The 20,103-nt window shown below is 38.5% G+C and overlaps 2 protein-coding genes and 1 long non-coding RNA gene across 4 annotated transcripts in view; 1 reads left to right on the top strand and 2 right to left on the bottom strand.

The window, feature by feature from the left end:
* Positions 1-5,326, bottom strand: LOC109183064 (chaperone protein ClpD, chloroplastic-like). Of its 2 annotated transcripts, none has more exons than XM_019333278.1 (12): positions 4,306-5,326; positions 3,895-4,049; positions 3,573-3,802; positions 3,324-3,432; positions 3,124-3,248; positions 2,937-3,038; positions 2,568-2,849; positions 2,367-2,470; positions 1,953-2,247; positions 1,613-1,846; positions 1,289-1,522; positions 1-443 (listed from the first exon to the last, which is right to left on the bottom strand). In XM_019333278.1, exons 1-12 carry the CDS (start codon positions 5,001-5,003, stop codon positions 138-140), a joined length of 2,874 nt encoding a protein of 957 aa, XP_019188823.1. In that variant the 5' UTR covers positions 5,004-5,326; the 3' UTR covers positions 1-137. The 2 variants fall into 2 exon arrangements, with proteins under 2 accessions (XP_019188823.1, XP_019188822.1); XM_019333277.1 differs by having other exon boundaries at positions 2,364-2,470.
* LOC109183066 overlaps positions 2,983-20,103 on the top strand; it is a 22,291-nt gene continuing 5,170 nt past the window's right edge. Inside the window, exon 1 of the long non-coding RNA XR_002054487.1 lies at positions 2,983-3,063. This is a non-coding gene — a long non-coding RNA (uncharacterized LOC109183066). The remainder of the gene's footprint in view (positions 3,064-20,103) is intronic.
* LOC109183063 overlaps positions 13,370-20,103 on the bottom strand; it is a 19,895-nt gene continuing 13,161 nt past the window's right edge. The window contains exon 14 of the transcript XR_002054484.1: positions 13,370-13,391. The gene's annotated coding sequence lies outside the window, so the exon portion shown is untranslated. The remainder of the gene's footprint in view (positions 13,392-20,103) is intronic.

The raw sequence follows: 20,103 nt of genomic DNA on the forward strand, positions 1-20,103 counted from the left end.
TGAGTGTGAAGATGCAAAACTATGATTGATCAAAATATGCTTACAAGGTTGTCTATCTTAGTGCTGTACATGAATGAATGTCCTGGCTATACATACAAACAACAATAATTATATATGTATACTCATCATGTATGCTCCTAAAACACTGTAATTGTATCAGACATGGTGAGGCTTGATCGGTTGGAGACAATTGGATTCCCGGAATCATCTAAATGAATTACAGCAACATCACCAGGGTTGTAATCTCCAGAAAGTATAAACTCACTCAAGAGGTCTTCAATTATGCTGGTTAGCGCCCTCCTAAGAGGTCGGGCGCCGTAGTTTCTGTCAAATCCTTGTTCACATATCAGCTCCATAGTTGCACCTGTTACTTCCAACCCTATTCCCATGGAAACAAGCCTGCCTTTCACCTCCTGCAGCATCAGATTCAGTATCTCCAGCATCTGAAATATATAATGGAAAACAGACAGACATTAGCCCCATTAATGCAGGGTTTCAGGGGGTGGGAGGGCTAAATTTTTGCATTTAATTATTCAAGTTTCATTGTTAAAACTTCCATGGCTTCACAAACTCTATCCCTGCAAGGGAAATTAGTGAAACTCTACTCACAAGTCAGAATATTGGATTTTTTATTTTTTATGTTTTAATTATTGCATTAACTCTTTATTAATTTATAGTGAAGTTATCATATTCATGGCTAGTCAATGTAAATACTGTGTTTTCTCGAATATTATTGGGTGATCTATCATCTCTGAATAAAAAAGTACCCTTTTTTTTTTAATGGGTATAAAGTTTCTAGGGTAATGGAATTTTTTGAAAGAAGGATTCAATGGGATTTTGAATAAAATGCCTTCTTAATTTTTAATCGAAATCTAGTTGCAACAACATTAATGTGTTTGAATCACTAAAGTAGAGAATAGGGAGATTTTGTCCAAACTTAAAAGTTAATGAAAATTAGAATTAACGCTTTTAAGGAGTAAAAATTAATTCCATATTCCAACCTGCCCTGGGTGATAACTAAATAAGGGTGGGTAGGAGGTTGGGGGAATCTTATAACCCTTGGTTGTAGAGTTCAGTTTTAAGAGATAACCTACAAATGGTGTGTCAGGATAAACTTTTGTGATCTAGCTGGCAAAGGACCACAAGGAGATCAATAAGTCTAAGAGGATGAGACTCTGACCTTGTGACAATGTGGTTACTAAGTTTGTATTCTGAAAGCTGGTTTTGTTTGGTAGAGTTGTGAATCCAAGAAAGATTGAAGAAGAGTGGTTGAGATTATAATGCAAACCTGAGTCTTCTCTAGAGCACGGAACACCACCACTTCGTCTAATCTGTTCAGCAACTCCGGACGGAAGTAGTTCTTCAGCTCTTCCATCACCAACGCTTTCATTCCAGCATACGAAGTAGATTCTTCATCCGCAAGCATGAAACCAATGAAATTCTGCCTTCCTTTCACTATGGCAGTTGAACCAACATTCGACGTCATGATAATCAGGGTGTTCTTAAACGAAACCCTTCGCCCCTATCCAAACAAAATTTCCAATGCCATCATTAATTAGTCATTACACTATACTACAATGCCAACAACATAATATGTACAGCAAATGAAAACCTGAGAGTCTGTGAGGTGACCATCTTCAAATAACTGAAGGAGAATATTGAATACGTCTGGATGTGCCTTTTCAATCTCATCTAGGAGCAAAACCGTGAAAGGCTTTCTTCTGATGGCTTCTGTCAGAGTGCCTCCTTCTCCATACCCTATATAACCCGGAGGTGACCCGATTAACTTGCTAACAGTATGCCTCTCCATGTATTCACTCATGTCTAATCTTAGCATCGCAGGTTCCTGTATCAAATCAATCAGGTCATGAAAACACTATAAATAAAAACAAAACAATGGAGGTAGGTAAGGTAATAGAAAAAGTAGTACATTAGATAACAAACAAACTTACAGAACCAAAATATGATGCTGCTAAAGCTTTTGCCAGTTCAGTTTTGCCAACTCCAGTAGGACCACAGAAGAGCATTGCTGCAATTGGTCTCTTTGGGTCCTTTAAACCAACTCTAGATCTCTTAACAGCCTTAGCAATGGCAGTTACGGCCTCGTGCTGACCAACAACTCTCTTCCTAAGTTGTTCTTCCAGACCCATGAGAAGCTTTTGCTCATCAATCTTAAGCTGCTGCAGTGGAATTCCTGACCACAGTGATGCGACTGCAGCAATTTCCTCAGGTCCAACCACAGCAACTCTAGGGGAGGTGAAATCAAACAACAAATAAATGATTAGATTACTCAATACTTCAGATACCTCTGTGTTTAATGTTAATATCTGTCTCTGTTTTGAAGAAAACGGAGGATGGCATACTCATCATCATCTTGAGATGCAGAGTCGATGAAATGTTCCGTATTGGATTTGCCAACATCTTCCGACTGGGATGCGTCATCGTTTTCGCTTTCTTTACTTGCCACGATCTATTCAAACACAAGGGCCAGAACCAACATACTTAGAGCCTTAGAGGAGGTGAGGACGTTAAAACTATTATCTTAGAGGAAGTAAGAAGAATGTTACCATTTCATGCATCGCTTCAACAGCTCTAATTTCTTGCCAGTAATCACTAGGTGACATTGAAAGTATGGAAGTTTGCTGTTCCTTTTTCCTCTTATAAGCTTCCATGTGAGATTTGCTGCCAGCCTCATCAATAAGATCAATAGCTTTGTCTGGAAGATACCTATCAGGAATATATCTAGCTGATAGTTGCACAGCTGCATTTATGGCCTCAAATGTATATTTACACTTATGATAGGCCTCATATTTTTCACGTAGACCTAGCAGTATCTGGACCGCATCCTCCTGCATATTGTTGTGCACAGTCCATATATTAGTAGGGTTGTCTCAACCACACACAAAACTATGCACATAAAGAGTGTTATTATTCACCTGGCTTGGTTCTTTAACTACTACAGGTTGGAACCTCCGGGCAAAGGCTTCGTCCTTTTCAAAATGTAATCTGTATTCATCCATTGTTGTGGATGCGATACACTGTGACAAGCAAAATTTCAATACGGTTTAATGAAAGTGACACTGATAATTAAGAGTGCAGCATGCAGCATACAAGAGGGCTCACCTGTAATTCACCACGTGCAAGTGGTGGTTTTAGCAAATTAGCAATGCCAAGACCAGAACTACCATTTCCTCGCCCACCTGATCCAATAAGGGTGTGGACCTCATCGATGAAGAGAATGATATTCCCTGCAAAGCAGTCACAAAGAAATGGGTCAGAATAAAAATTTCCAAACTTAAAAATAATTTCATCAATATGCACACCTGAATTCTTAATCTCCTTAATTAATGTAGTGACACGCGCCTCCAATTCACCCCTCTCCTTCGCACCTGAGATCAATAGACCGACATCTAAGGACATTATGCGTTTTTCCTGCATTAGAAAACAATCCAATCAAGCGACCAGCAACTAGTTGGAAAAGAAAAAGTAGATAGATATCTAGTAAAGCTCCAAATTGATTAAAAAATTCTACAAGATTTGGTGGTAATCAATCACAGCAAAGAAGAACCCACCAGCAAGAAAGTAGGAACAGTTCTCTCTGCAATTCTTATTGCCAGTCCTTCAGCGATTGCTGTTTTCCCAACCCCAGGTTCACCAAGAAGAATGGGATTTCTTTTGGATTTTCGGCAGAGTATCTGAATGATTCTCTGAACTTCAGTGTCTCGGCCAGTTACTGGATCAATAAGTCCTTCAGTAGCACGGGCAGTAAGATCTACACAAAATTCTTCCACAGAAGATTTCTCTATACAAAATGTAAAAACTTTTTAAGTTACTTCTCCATTGTTGCCAAATGCCAAACAGAACAATGGTGGAAAGGAGAGAATAACGGTTTACCTCCTGATGATCTCTCCGCAGACCTGTCAATAGTTATTTTTCCTCCAGAAAATGATTTCTCACGCTGCCTTTTTGGTTCCCTACCATCTTTTGCAAGCTCTCCTTGTAGTCTTGAGATTGCAACAGCTGCTAACTCAGTTGCATCTGCCCCTAATCTGAAATCATGCAAGTCCAGCAGCATAGAGGGCATTAATTATGTAGTCTTGCTAGGATTTGAACCTGGGACCTAACTTTGCTAGGATTTGAACCTGTAACCTAACTTTGATACCACTTGTTAAGATCAAGTGCCAACAACACTCAGAGACTACAATTAAGAACATACTATATGCAACACAAAACTCTTTCTACATGTCCACTAAAGATTAAGCAAATTATTGAAAGCAGCATTATATTTTGGCATGTGTGTTATACCTCTCAAGCAAACGAGAAGTGTTGCGATCCTCAACCGTGCAAAGCCCAACTGCAACATGCTCGGGAGCGATAAAGTTATGCCCCATCGTCCTCGAGTACTCGACCGCAGCCTCGAAAACGCGCTTGACACTTGCGGAAAAGCCTACGTCCGTGACCGAGGTAGCCGAAGCAGAGTGTTCAGAGCCCGATTTCGCATCCTCATCCTCATTTCCATCGTTCCAAATGCTCCGTACAGCTTCGCGGGCCTTCTCAATCGTGATACCAGAGCTCAAAAACCCTCCGGAGCCGCGATCCTCTGCGATCAGCCCTAGCAAAAGGTGCTCCGTAAACACCGTGTCTTTCCCCAACGCCTTGGCTTCCTTCTGGGAGGTCACCACCGCTTTGACAGCTCTCTCGGTGAATCTCTCAAACACCCCGCAGACAATAGTCAGAGATCGCCTCTCTTTACGTGGAAGCGCGCCGCAGCCCCTGGCCGAAACTGAAATTCCGAAAAGCGACGAGGAGCTAGAGCTGGAGCTAGTACTGCACGACGCCCTAGCGGAAACATTGAGCGCGGCAGAACGAGATTTTGAGGAAAGGGAGCAGCGCACATACCGATTTTTCCGGTGACTGTAAACCGAAACACGCCGGCCAAGCGGCGAAGAGAAGCGGTTAACGGTGGAGTTAACAGACAACGGCGATGAACACGACAATTCCATCTCAAAATCCTTCAAACACTATATATAGATATAGATATGCAACTTCTTCTGCACGTATCAGAGTAATAAATAGCCGAATTGTGTATATGTATGTATGTAAAATATAGAAGGGAAGAAAAAGGCGTTACGTCGGCCGGAAAGGAGGAGAGGAACACCGGCGAGCTGCGGCGGAGGGAGAAGTTATCGGAGGCTTCAAAGGCACGTTTGGATCTTTGAAAGCTGCAAGTTAGAAATGGTTGTATGGCACCAAATGATATATAAAAAAAGAGGATTTGAATGCCATACAAAAACTAACTTGTAGCGGGTAACAACTACCAAAAGTGCTGATGTTTATACTTTATAGGAAGAGACATTGGATATCCCGCAATCATAGTCATATTTACTTGGTCAAACTTTGAGAGTTTTGAGTTTGAGGTCAAAATATGAATGCAGCTTCTCTTTCGGGTGAAAATTAAAATAAAGAGGTTTTTTTCTTATTTTTATTTTTAATTCCCGTCATTCCAAGTAATAGTATCAAACAATTAAATTAAAATTTGATTAATTAAATATCATAGCTTGAATTTGAAGTCTTATCTAAAAAGTTTTCCAATACTTATTACTCAAGATCTTCTAGTTTTCTTTTTACAATTTTGTAGATATACTGATTTGAAAGAAAGAGAAGGGTCATTGAGAGAATATTGAGGTTATGAACCTCAAGTTTATTTGATAATTTTTGTTTTGATTTTTGACTTCTAGTAACTCTTAAATGCAGTATATGTTTATAACTACTTTAATTTTAGAAACCCCCATGCATACCAAGTGCATATGAAACTCCATTCATGTGAAACACATAAGTGTTTCTCAGAACTTATTTTTCTGTCAAAAAGTTTTAAGTGCATGCAATAAGCCTAGTGGACATTGGGATGACAATGGGACAGGAGGATTACATCCACCACCCGACTCACCTTTTTTTTTATTTTATTCACCCACCTACATTCCCTACTCGCATTGAGTGAATTTTTTAAAAATTCACCCTGTTCCACCATATACAAGTGTCCACTATGAGTACCTACCACTTATTACCTTATTAACAAAAATTTTAAAATAATATTTAAATTACTTACTCATAATAAAATAATAAAATTCATTAATTATATTAAACATAAAATAATAAAAATATTCAAATATAATAACTAAATTTTTAATTTTTAAAAATAAACATATTAATTTAGAACTAAAAATAGTAAAAAGTTAACAAAAGTTCTAGAATTTTTTATAATTAATTACATATTAGTACTTATTTTACTACTCCATATTAATTTTATAGGTGGCACGTCGTGTGAGGTTTTAAGCAGGTTTTGTACTGCAGGTTTAATTTTTTAAGGCACACCTCTAACCCACCACTCACTACCACTTAAAAAGACTTAGCTTGATCCATGCAAGAGGATTCGAGTGAATATCCGCAGGGCGAATTGAAATTGTCCATCTTTTAAGTGGACATGTGTTTCATAGAGCAGTTGGTATGGCAGAAACGTAATCGGTGGATGGAATCTGAAGAACTGTGCCCAAAACCAAGTTGATTTTGTGAAGTGTGACAATCTTCTGAACAGGGCCAAAATAGCCTTCTATTTCTGAACCGACTACCGAGTTTAACTAATTCACATCCGTTTTTTTGATGGAGTGAAAAGTCGATGCTTCCCCTTGTTGGTTACTTCGTCTCGAAGGCCAATCCAAACACGCAACCGTTGCGTAGTGGGAGACGTTCACGGATAAGCATTAGTGTAGGGAAAATGCTGGAAACAGGTTAGCGTCTCGTGCTGCTGTTCCTACCGTTTTTGTCTTATTTGTGTATTTATCATCAAATAAATATGTTCATTTAATTTCTTTTTCTTTTTTTTTTTTTTTGTAAACAAATGTGTTTCTTTAAGAAATAAAAGTCGTGACTTTAACTATATATTTTGACATGTATTCATTGATTGATTGATTAGATATAATAAGGCCAAAGCTATCTATAACCCATTACATCACGTTCATATTCATAAATCATGCAATAAGAAAAGAGTAGAAAACAAAATTTATTTAGAAATTGCTCCAAAAAATTATAACCGACCAAACTTAGTTTAAAGATGAAATCATAACTAAGTTTATTGATTATTATTTTAAAAAACTGATAGTTACTAACTTAATTTAAGTTAGTACGTATTATTTTAAACTCTTCATATTTTACCACACAAAACTTATAACAAAATTTATTTAGAAATATTTCCAACAAATTATAACCGACCAAACTTAGTTTTAAGATGAAATCATGAAAAAATAAAAAATAACACACACACACAAGTAAGCTAATTGCTTTGTTTGGCATACATACCTTATAAGATAGTTTAAAGTAGAAAGCTAAAAAACTAATAGTTAATAACTTATGTTGAAACATAAACATAATAGATTTCAAAATAAATTACTCCGTATTATTTTAAGCTCTTCATATTTTACCAAACAGAACTTATAACTTAATTTATAAAGGCCTGTTTGGTAAAATAGTTAGCATGCCAGTCATTTTTTACTTGTTTGACCATTATTAGATGTTTGACTTGGTTAAACAATCAATATGAGTGCTTGATTAATTAATTTTTTGTAACAACTTATTGCTCCAAAACACCAAAATTCAAAAAGCTGTTCAATGTGATTTTTTCGATCAACTTTTTGAGAAAGTTATTTTATATGTAATCAACTATCATCTAACAGCTAATTTACCAAACACTTTTTACAATCAGCTAATGTTATCAATTAGTCAAACCCACTAATTTACCAAACAGTTTATACAATCAGCTAATGTTTTCAATTAGTCAAACACACTAACCCAATTAACTATAGTAATAGTTATCACTAACAGCTACTCCCCCTGTCCCTAATTGAATGTTGTTAGAAGTAAGTTTTTTTTTTTTTTTTTGGCTCAAATCCTATAAGACAACATGCCAGCATCCACGTTGCCTGATCAATGCACGCAAATTATGTTGTGCAACCGAATACACCATGCGCATGGTGCATACGATGCAAAACGACGTCGTTTTGGTTAAAAAAAAACGCGCGTCTCACTTAAAAAAGAAATCAGGTTCAATTCCCGGCAATAGCATTTTCATATATCCATAAATTCATAACTATATATCCATAAATTCATAACTATATATCCACAAATCCATAACTATATATCCACAGTGAATGAATGAAGTAAAAATTCACAATGGATGAACTAAATATCCACAATGAACGAACTAAATATCCACAATGGTTGAACTAACTATCCACAATGAATGAACTAAATATCCATAAATTCATAACTATATATCCAGAAATTCATAACTATATATCCATAAATTCATAACTATATATCCACAGTGAATGAATGAAGTAAATATCTACAATGAATGAACTAAATATCCACAATGAATGAACTAAATATCCATAAATTCATAACTATATATCCAGAAATTCATAACTATATATCCAGAAATTCATAACTATATATCCACAATAATGCTATTGCCGAGTCGAACCTGAATTTTTTTTTTTAAGTGGGGCGCGCGTTTTTAGTCAAAACGACGTCGTTTTGCATCATATGCACCATGCGCATGGTGCATTCGGTTGCACAGCATAACTATTGATCAATGCATGTCTCTCTTGCATGTTTGCCGAGCGCTATGGGCTTCCACATAATTGCCTTGTTTTTCTCTTGTTTTCATTGTATAAATAGCTTAGTTTACTTTGTAATCAATGCATCAATTTCAATTCATCCTTCTCTAATTTGTTTTCTTCTTCACGTAGACATTCATATATATTTTTCCCTTCTATTCTCTTTTAGAGTTTAATATATATATTACATAATCTCCCAAAATTAGCAATTGCCTTATTTTGTCATTTATATATTTTCCCTAGTATTTAACTTCTATAATTCTCAATTTTTTATTCTTCGCTTCCGCATTATTCTGTTATATTCCTAGCAAGTGGTATTAGAGCGGTTTAATTGAGAGTTATTTTCTATGATGTCGACTGTCACCAAGTTCGATATCGAGAAGTTCGACGGAAAAATTAGCTTTTCTATCTGGAAAATTCAGATGGAAGCCGTTCTAACCCAGAACGATTTGAAAAAAGCACTAGCTGGGAAGAAGAAGAAACTGGCTACAATGACAAATGAAGATTGGGAAGATTTGGATGACAATGCACGTTCAACCATCCTTTTGTGCTTGTCTAAAGAGGTTCTACGTGAGGTAGTAAGTGAGACGATTGCGTCAAATTTTTGGTCCAAGCTGGATACGCTTTACATGGCCAAAACTCTGGCGAACATGCTACGCCTGAAGGAGCGTCTGTACACAATCCGTATGACAGAATGTACTTCTATTAAATCTCACTTGGATAAATTCAATTCTATTTTATTGAACTTGGAAAATATTGATGTCGTAATTGACGATGAGGATCGTGCTGTTTTATTGTTTGTCTCTCTCCCTAAATCATACAAGCATTTCAAAGAAATTATGTTGTATGGTAATAGTAGTAATACCCTTACTTTTAACAATGTTAAGTCAAACCTGTTGTCCAAAGAAAAGTTTGACTTTGAAATTAAGTCTGAGGACAAAGGTGAAGGCTTGACTGTAAGGGGTCGTTCAACATAGACTAGCAGTAAAAAAATCTAGATCCAAGTCCAAAGGACATAAGTCCAACAAATCCTGTAAGTACTGCAAGAAGCAAGGTCACGATGTGACTGAATGCATAAAGTTGAAACACAAGCAAGAGAGAGAAAAGAAGTCCGCTAAAGCTAGTGTTGTTGAAAGTGATTCAGAAGGCGATGTTATGTAATCTGTTAGCTCCGGTTGCAAACGGAGCGAAACCGAGTGGATTCTGGACTCTGGTTGTACATTCCACATGTGTCATCACAAAGACTGGTTCGTCTCTCTAGAACCGGTTGATGGTGAAGTTGTCTTGCTGGGTAATGATACACAATGCAAGGTTAGTGGAATTGGAAGTGTGCAGATTAAAACTCATGATAATGTTGTCAGGACTCTTACCAATGTTCGGTATATTCCTGATTTGAAACGCAATCTGATATCCTTGGGCACCTTAGAATCTCTGGGGTGCAAGTACATAGCTGAAGGTGGAGTTTTGAAGGTTATAAAAGGCTCTCTTGTTCTCATGAAATGTTCTCGTTCTGGAAGCTTGTATGTCTTGCATGGCAGTACTGTGACAGGTTCAGTAGCGGTATCCTCATCGATGTCTGATACGAATCTCACTCAATTATGGCATATGCGTCTGGGGCATATGAGTGAGAAAGGCATGCATCCCTTGAGCAAGAAAGGCCTCCTTGGTGGTTCAGGTACGGGTAAATTACAATTTTGTGAGCATTGTGTTTTTGGGAAACAAAAGAGGGTTAGTTTCTCTACTACTACACACCGTACCAAAGATGTATTTGAATATATACATTCTGATTTATGGGGACCGACCAAATTCCAGTCTATGGGAGGTTGTAGATATTTTTTGTCTATTATTGATGACTTTTCTCGTAAAGTTTGGGTCTATTTCCTGAAACATACAAATCAGGCATTTTCTATTTTCAAGAAGTGGAAAATACTTGTTGAGCTCAGGCAGGGTAAAAGGTCAAGAAGCTCAGGACAGATAGTGGCTTGGAGTTCTATGAGTCAAATTTCAATGACTTCTGTGCAGCAAATGGAATTGTCAGGCACAAGACCTTGCCGGGTAAACCCCAGCAAAATGGTGTTGCCGAACGTTTGAACATGACTCTATTGGAAAGAGCTCGATGTATGCTCTCTAATGCTGGGCTATGGAAACGGCGTGATTTTTTGGGCCGAGGCTGTTTCTACTACTTGCTATTTGGTAAATAGATCTCCACATTCATCCCTTGATTTTAAAATTTCAGAGGAAGTTTGGTCAGGTAATCATGTTGACTACTCTATCTTAAGAGTTTTTGGATGTCCTGCATATGCTCATTCTAGTACGGGTAAATTACACCTGAGAGCTGTCAAATGCATTTTCCTTGGTTATGCCTCTGAGTCAAAAGGGTATCGTCTATGGTCTCCTAATTCTCAGAAAATCATTCTAAGGCGTGATATCACTTTTGATGAAAATGCACTACTTTCTTCTGGAAAAGTTCCCAGTACAAATGAGACGGAGAGTATTGGTGAGAAGGTGGAGTTTGAGTTCAGGCCTATTGATAGTATTACTACCACTGATAGTAATACTAAAGATGATGCATATACTAGCACCGCAACTCTCGTCGAGCCACAACGAGAGTATTCCATTGCTATGGATCGGCCTAGGAGGACAATCAAGAAACCTGCTAGGTATGCTAGTGATGATGAAACCAACGTGGTTGCTTATGCTTTCTCAGTCGCATAGGAAGTTGATGGTGATCCATCCTGCTACTCTGAGGCTCTTCCTATTGCTAAGTTCAAGCAGTGTTTAAGCTTAGTCGACTGTTCCAGTTATTAATTCCACAATGGATTTGATCCAAGGTGGAGATTGTTAGAAGTAAGTTTTATTATTTTTTTATTTTTTATTTTTTTTTTTTTTTTGTGGCTCAAATCCAATAAGACAACATGCAACCATCCACGTTGCTTGATCAATGCATGTCTCTCTTGCATGTTTGCCGAGCGATATGGACTTCAACATAATTGCCTTGTTTTTCTCTTGTTTTCATTGTACAAATAGCTTAGTTTACTTTGTAATCAATGCACCAATTTCAATTCATCCTTCTCTAATTTGTTTTCTTTCTCACGTAGACATTCATATATATTTTTCCCTTCGCTTCTGCATTATTCCGCTATATTCCTTAACAATTGTCTTCCTTGCTTTTTGCACATTTTTTAATACAACATAAAAAATGTTACTAACTTTCCAATTTTGTCCCTCAAAAGTAGGTGTTGTTTGTACAAAGTACAATTATACGTACCTCTAGAAATTTGAAAAGTCAAAAGAGTAAATTGGAAAATGTAGAGTGATAGGCCTTGTTTGGTTAATGGCGGATCCGTCAAAATTTTGACGAATCCACCATTTTGACATTTTGACTTCAGTCAAAACGCCAAAAACCATACTTGGTTAGTCAGCAGTTTGAAGCAGCGGTTCTCTCCAACCTGCTAAAATCCCAAACACTGCTAAGAGCAGCGTTTGAGATTGACGTTTTGGGGAAAAATTTTACTTCGTCAAAACACCCTCCATTTAAAAAAAAAATTAAAAACAAATTAAAGTTTATACTCTGTTGTAAGAAGCCTAAGGCTTCTTTATTTTAAATAAAAAAGCCTCAAGCTTCAATTCTCTTGCCCATCCGGTGTGGGATGGGCAAGAGAATTTGAGGGGCGTTGAGCTCCCTTTTATAAGGGAGCTCAACGCCATTTTTTCCATTAACATTCAATGTGGGATAAGTATCCCACATCATTCTTGTTTTATTATTATTATTATTATTATTATTATTATTATTATTATTATTATTATAATAGTCAAGATTATTATTATTTTTATTATTATTATTATTATTATTATTATTATTATACCCTTTTGGTCATTTTACATGTTAACCGCTAATCTAAACAGCTAATTTTACCAGACATCTTTTTACAAACTGCTGGTCAAACCCGCTAATACAATCTGCTAACGCTAACCGCTGATTGTCAAACAAGGTCATAGTTATGTTCAATTTTAAAAATATGACACTATTTTGGGACAAACCAAAAAGGAAAGTAATACAGGTAAAATGGAACGAAGGGAGTATTTACCAAACACCTCCAAAATAAACTCAACCAAACATTGTATACATGTGAGATATTAAACATCATCGCATTGCCCGCGTAGGGGTAGAGTCGATACCACAATCCCATTTGAAAATTAAGGTGTGCTTAGAAAGCAGAAAAATAACTTCTGAAAATGAGTCATTTTCGAAACAACATTTTTCTTTCAGTGTTTGGTTGCTGTAAACGCGAAAAATTTGAATTGTATATATTCAAAATTCAAAGTATCGGTTACAAGTAGTATGTATCAAACAAGAAAGGGTATATACAATCTATGTATAGGAGAAGTCCTCTGATTCTCTACATGAAGTATGCCTATGAAGTATGCCTATTAGAAGTGTGCCAAATTCAGAGTATGCCGATCTGAAAGTGTGCCGAGTTCAGAGTATGCTGAACTAGAAGTAGTTCCTCGCTGAAGGGCCTCCGAAGTAAGCAGCTTATTCCTCAATGAAGGGCTAATATGCAGCTTGATCTTCAAAGAAGGGCTCTCGGTGTTCAAATGGCGTGTTCCTCAGCGCAATGTACGCAACGCAGTATAACTGCGGGCGGGCGTGTTCCAGATGATATCCTGACGAGATTTCGGCAGAGCTTCGGTATGCAGATCTCCAGACCTCCCATTCTTGAAAATGAAACCACTATTTATAGTGGTGAGTGTAGAGAAGAAATCTTTAACCAATTCATAATTTCTAATTTAATTTAATTATTTTAATTAAATTAAGAAATGTATCTGAACACCATTGCGTCCAGGTTCATGATTTCATCAAATTTCAAATAATATTAAATTATTCAATTCAATTTTCTCAAAATTATATAATCCAGATATAATTTTGATGTGCCAACACCAAGTCAAACCCGTCAATTTAAGCAGCCCAATTGATCCAAATAGGCTAGTCCAACTCCGGCAAATTATGTTGTGCATCCGTGTGCACCATGCATGGTGCACACGGATGCAAAAACGGTGTCGTTTTACTTAATAAAAAAAAATTATTTTTGATTGCCGTTAGTTACGTAAACATAATATGTATGTGTAGTTATGCAATTCTGGATTTATAGTTATGAAGTTATGGATGTGTAATTATGAATGCAATTCTGAATGTATAGTCAGTTATGGATGTGTAGTTATGCATGCAGTTCTGAATGTAAAGTTATGAAGTTATGAATGTGTAGTTATGCATGCAGTTATGAAGTTATGGATGTGTAGTTATGCATGCAATTCTAAATGTATAATTATGAAATTATGGATGTGTAGTTATACAATTCTGGATTTAAAGTTATGAAGTTATAAATGTGTAGTTATGCAATTCTGGATGTATAGTTATGAAGTTATGGATGTGTAGTTATGCAATTCTGGATTTATACTTATGAAGTTATGGATGTGTAGTTATGAAGTCGGACGTCAAAACGACGTCGTTTTCGCAACCGTGTGCACCATGCATAATGCACACGGTTGCACAACATAACGCTCCTCCAACTCCATTAAATATTCCATCATCTTGGGCCAAATAATCCAACATCCAATTACTCTTAATTAAGTAATTAAACCAATTAAATATTTAATGAGTCATTTAATTAACTCAATTAAATAAATATTAGTCCAATTAGCCTAATTAAAGTAATTAATTTAACAATCAATTATCGACCACGGTCCAACAATATTATTTAAATTTCCAATGCTAACAAATTGCCACTTCGAGACTTGCTTGACGTGCCTTAAACGCAAAGGGAAGGTAGGCTCGAAATTTACCGTAGCAGTCCAAGAGTCTATATTTGCATATCGCAATCCAATAAATTATATCTTGATTGTAGAATGCCCCAATTTGATAATGGCCCAATATACAAAATCATATTAAAAGCCTTTTTTTTTTTTTTGCCAACTTTAATCCCGATTTGAAGTGAAATTACTTTCCTTGCACGGTTTTGACAACTAAATCGCAACTTTGGCTAAAATTGATATCTGAATTTCACACACATAATCTTTCTCTCGTATCATATCCCGTTCAAAATTAAACCTCAGAATCAGAATTTGATGAGGATGGGGGCCACAACATAGGGATAAAACCACAGAGCCATAACCATGCTTCCTGCGAACTTCAACAGTATAAATAGCCCAAACAATTTACAGTTTCCCAACCAAGAAATATAGAATTGTTTCCATTAATCTTCACCGCACTTCGACCTTTCAAGGTAATTTTAGTTCTTGTAATATACTATTTCCTTGAATTTCTTATTTATTTATTTTTTTTGACAGGAGGGAATAAAGAAGCGAAATACGTGATGCATTATCTTCTGAGGCGTATTTCTCCATAACTTGCTCGCACCACCTTCAGAAAACATTGGGCTGGAACTTCTGGAAAACTATTTTTTCGCGGGGATGTTCTCTACCATTGTTAGGACCTCCCAGCCGGCCATTATCATGGAAGGTCGTCGTCGTAGGGTGTTGCTCCGGCACGCCTTTGTTGCTGTCACAATGTTGGGATGTCACCAAGCGCGAACTCCGACACGTTGTTGTCGCATTGTTGGGATGTCATCGAGCGCGAACTCCGACATTTTGTGGCAATTTTTTTTTTTTTTTGGACTTTGCCTCAGAATTGTCTTTTTTTGCTTTATAAATTGTTGGCACTTTTGAACTTGACCTCTTGATTCTTAATGCATCTTCATATAGCGAGAACCATTTGTGAACAATGTAGTGTTTTGGGAAACCGTTGGAGCCGATCAGAAGAGGAGGCTCAAAGTATGAAGTGATGAGACAAGAAAAGATAGTACGACATTCATCATCCACCTACCGATGACGTCAAGAACCCTTCCTGCCCCGACACTGCCTTATCGAGTGGAGGACTGGACTCGTGACACTGAAACCCAACCACGGGTTCTAAGAACCGGACTAGGTCATGTGGAATACTCAGCCAGACTTCCGATCTTAAGGAGACGGATACTTGAGGGTGAGACTTCATGGAACCAACATCCCAGCATTAGAGGCGAGTTTAGCTTCACATATGACCGTTCAACGCCTATCATCCAACCATTCTGCGAAGCGTGGTGCCCCATGACCAATACATTGCATACATCGCTCGGTGAGCTTTCGATCTCACTTTAGGATCTGCATGTGCTTTGTAGTTTAACGATATCTAGCGACATTTACGATGAGTACGTCCCAAAGTTGTCGACACTAACTCCACCTCTCAAAGTTGTAAGTATTGGTTCCAAGCGTACTGCAACCTTGGTAATCAAAATAGGCAACTAGGCGGTCGTCGTGGCAAAAGGATAATGAACGCTCAGTTCACGTTGTCGATTGGATAGAATTCGGGAGTAAAATACCGCCCGTTTATGATAGGCCACTGCCAAGAAAAGAGGATAAGAAAAAAACCTGTCCAAAGAACACCCAAAATCCAAGTGGCAAGATCCTAGCACTCAAGGGTTGGACTAAAACGAACAAAGCACCCTTTGCTGAGCTAGAAATTCTCCCTGAATATGAAAAGGATACTCACTTAGCAGCATACTTGAGTTGTTGGTTGTGCGTGTTAATGCTGCCCATCAAAGTGACGCGAGTCATTCGCTTTCAGACATTCAAAATGGTTAGCTTGATGGCGACGGGCAGAACACTGAACCTTGGGATCCATGTGCTTGCGAGCATTTACAGTGGACTGAACGTGATATCCCAATCTAGTACCCCGGGGTTAGCTGATAGTTGTTTCCCCATCCACTATGTGTATGGATGGTTGTCGTTTTATTTCAACACTCATTTCGCAAATGACCTCACGTCCGCTTCTCCGTTTGATGATCACCTACTTGGGGGAGGGTGGTGCGAGATATTACGGACAGGTAGAGGCTCACCGCAAGATTTTCATAGCCGACATTCCCAATTAGCGTTGTACGACACGCCGCCTAACGAAGGATCTCCACTTCCTTGATGATGGGAATTCCCACAACACCGATAATGAGTACTTCATGTGTCTCCGTTCTAACTACCTCGTATTACGAAGAGCAAATGCATGTATCGACGCGCCTTACACTCATCGATTTCAACAATTTGGGTACTATCAGGATGGCGGTTCTGGCATATTAGGCAACGACGAACGTAGAGTCACGCTTTCGGAAGGCTTTCAGCGTTGGCGCTATTTTACACTTAGGGGCTCGGGCTCACGAGTGACATTTTCCGCAACTCGAGTCACCGTCACCACGAAGAAGTACTTCTCTCAGAGTTATAAGGATTGGTGGGCCCAAGTTCATGTGGACTACCTTGAGCGCCACATTAAGTATTTAGTTCATGAGTATCCAGTCGACATGCAGCAGGAAGCCAGCACAACCAAGAAAGGCAAACACCCAGTACAAGAAGATGAACAACCACCCAAGAAGAGAAAGGAGAACACCATTTTAAAAAAGAAAGTTGATATGGTATGACCGAACTCGGGTGATGAAGAAAGTCGCGATCGGCACTGGAAACGGTGAAGGGATAGATTTCCCTTCTCCAGTAGAGGTAAATATCTATTTCCCTCGCCTATCCCAATTATCGTTGGTAGCATCTATTCTACCCTATGTTTACTAATTGACAGGACAATGTAGCGATACTTGTCAGTGGAGAGGCTGAGTCATCGAATAAGAGGGTGACTGCAAGCCATACTGGAGAAAGTGAACACTCAAACAATGCCCCAGCATTGAACTCGCACCAGTCAGGGAATTCCTTCGACAAGCCACACATGGATCAACAAGATAGGCTAGAGGTTTCTATTTTTGATGGAAAAGACCTCGTGTTGGAAGAATTTAGGGTGGTTGTCATAAATGTCTGGAACAAACTTGGTGCAAAATTGGACAAAATCCCGGTAGAGCATTTTCACCTTTGCACGAGACCTTTATGAATGCCTTTGCAAATTTGCGGAAGTTAGAAATTGACATCTCTCCATTGGAAAAACGGGTTAAAGAGATTTTCACAAAGGCTCAAGCCTTTGATAACTTAAGGTCCACAATTTCCGACAAAACATCGAGCGAGTCCCAATCTCTATCTTAGGCGATGAATGAACTCAAGAATGCTCAGACGAATTTGGGAGACTTAGGAAAGATCTATTGGACCAACATAAGATTGCAAAAGATAGGGAGGGGGAATTTTTGAAAAAAAGAGTTGAAGTTAGTTCGTGCCAAAGTGGAAGACTGTGACACTGTGATTGCCAGAATTACAGACGACTTGGGCAAGGTTAAGACTTCCGTTTCAGAGGCTATTGACTGTATTAACGCCAGAAGACGAGACGAGACTGAAAGAGGCAAAAAGAGGATTAGAAGCTTGCAAAGACTATATGCTTATCTTTAGGCTTTTTGTTAACTAATGTTCTTTTTTCCTATATCTTCTCTTTTTGGTAGCAAGACTTTTTGTTATTTCTTTTATTCACTGTTGATAATGGAATGCTTCTCATTTTTGTGCTTAACATCTAGCAATCACTCATACACCTTTGCTTTGACCTGTTGAATGATGTCTTGATACACCACTTCCAACATGAATTGTGTTTGTTTTTTGTTATGACTTCTGCCTCAGTCTCTGAAACGGAAGTCTTAGCCTTGCCCAAGTCGTCTGTAATTTTGGCAATCACAGTGTCGCAGTCCTCCACTTTGGAACGAACTAACTTCAACTCTTTCTCCAATTCCCCCACCCTATCTTTTACAGTCTTAAGTAACTTATGTTGGTCCAATAGATCTTTCTTAAGTCTCCCAAATTTGTCTTGAGCATTCTTGAGTTCATTCTTCGCCTAAGATAGAGACTGGGACTCGCTCGATGTTTTGTCGGAAATTGTGGACCTTAAGTTATCAAAAGCTTGAGCCTATGTGAAAATCTCTTCAACCCGTTTTTCCAATGGAGAGATGTCAATTTCTAACTTTTGCAAATTTGCAAAGGCATTCATAAAGGTCTCGTGCAAAGGTGAAATATGCTCTACCGAGGTTTTGTCCAATTTTCCACCAAGTTTGTTCCAGACATTTATGACAACCACCCTAAATTCTTCCACCACGAGGTCTTTTCCATCAAAGATATAAACCTCTAGTCTATCTTGCTGATCCATGTGTGGCTTGTCGAAGGAATTCCCTGACTGGTGCGAGTTCAATGTTGGGGCATTGTTTGAGTGTTCACTTTCTCCAGTATGGCTTGCAGTCACCCTCTTATTCGATGACTCAGCCTCCCCACTGACAAGTATCGCTACATTGTCCTGTCAATTAGTAAACAGATGGTAAAATAGATGCTACCAACAATAATTGGGATAGGCGAGGGAAATAGATATTTACCTCTACTGGAGAAGGGGAACATCTATCCCTTCACCGTTTCCAGTGACGGTCGCGGCTTTCTTCATCACCCGAGTTCGGTCATGCCACATCAACTTTCTTTTTTAAAATAGTGTTCTCCTTTCTCTTCTTGGGTGGTGGTTCATCTTCCTGTACTGGGTGTTTGCGTTTCTTGGTTGTGTCGGCTTCCTACTACATGTCGACTGGATACTCATGAACTAAATCCTTAATGTGGCGCTCAAGGTAGTCCACATAGACTTGGGCCCACCAATCCTTATAACTCTGAGAGAAGTACTTCTTCGTGGTGACAGTGACTCAAGTTGTGGAAAATGTCACTCGCGACCCCAAGTCCCTAAGTGTAAAATGGCGCCAACGCTGAAAGCCTTCCGAAAGCGTGACTCTACGTTCGTCGTTGCTTAATATGCCAGAACCGCCATCCTGATAGTACCCAAATTGTCGAAATCGATGAGGAGTGTAAGGCGCGGCGATACATACATTTGCCCTTTGTAATACGAGGTAGTTAGAACGGAAACACATGATGTACTCATTGTCGGTGTTGTGGGCATTCCCATCATCAAGGAAGTGGAGATCCTTCGTTAGGCGGCGTGTCGTACAACGCCAATTGGGAATGTCGGCTATGAAAATCTTGCGGTGAGCCTCTACCTGTCCGTAATATCTCGCACCACCCTCCCCCAAGTAGGTGATCATCAAACGGAGAAGCGGACGTGAGGTCATTTGCGAAACGAGTGTCGAAATAAAACGACAACCATCCATACACATAGTGGATGGGGAAACAACTATCAGCTAACCCCGGGGTACTAGATTGGGATATCACGTTCAGTCCACTGTAAATGCTCGCAAGCACATGGATCCCAAGGTTCAGTGTTCTGCCCGTCGCCATCAGGCTAACCATTTTGAATGTCTGAAAGCGAATGACTCGCGTCACTTTGATGGGCAGCATTAACACGCACAACCAACAACTCAAGTATGCTGCTAAGTGAGTATCCTTTTCATATTCAGGGGGAATTTCTAGCTCAGCAAAGGGTGCTTAGTTCGTTTTAGTCTAACCCTTG

The sequence above is a fragment of the Ipomoea nil genome, unplaced genomic scaffold (assembly GCF_001879475.1).
Source record: "Ipomoea nil cultivar Tokyo-kokei standard unplaced genomic scaffold, Asagao_1.1 scaffold1096, whole genome shotgun sequence".
Taxonomy (NCBI): Eukaryota; Viridiplantae; Streptophyta; class Magnoliopsida; order Solanales; family Convolvulaceae; genus Ipomoea; species Ipomoea nil.

Excerpts from the sequence above, each read along its gene's own strand:
- LOC109183064 (XM_019333277.1), bottom strand. The coding sequence starts at position 5,003 with ATGGAATTGTCGTGTTCATCGCCGTTGTCTGTTAACTCCACCGTTAAC. Across the intron at positions 4,050-4,305 it reads ACTTCTCGTTTGCTTGAGAG|ATTAGGGGCAGATGCAACTG; the intron begins GTATAACACACA and ends GCATGATTTCAG. Across the intron at positions 1,523-1,612 it reads GTCACCTCACAGACTCTCAG|GGGCGAAGGGTTTCGTTTAA; the intron begins GTTTTCATTTGC and ends TTGTTTGGATAG.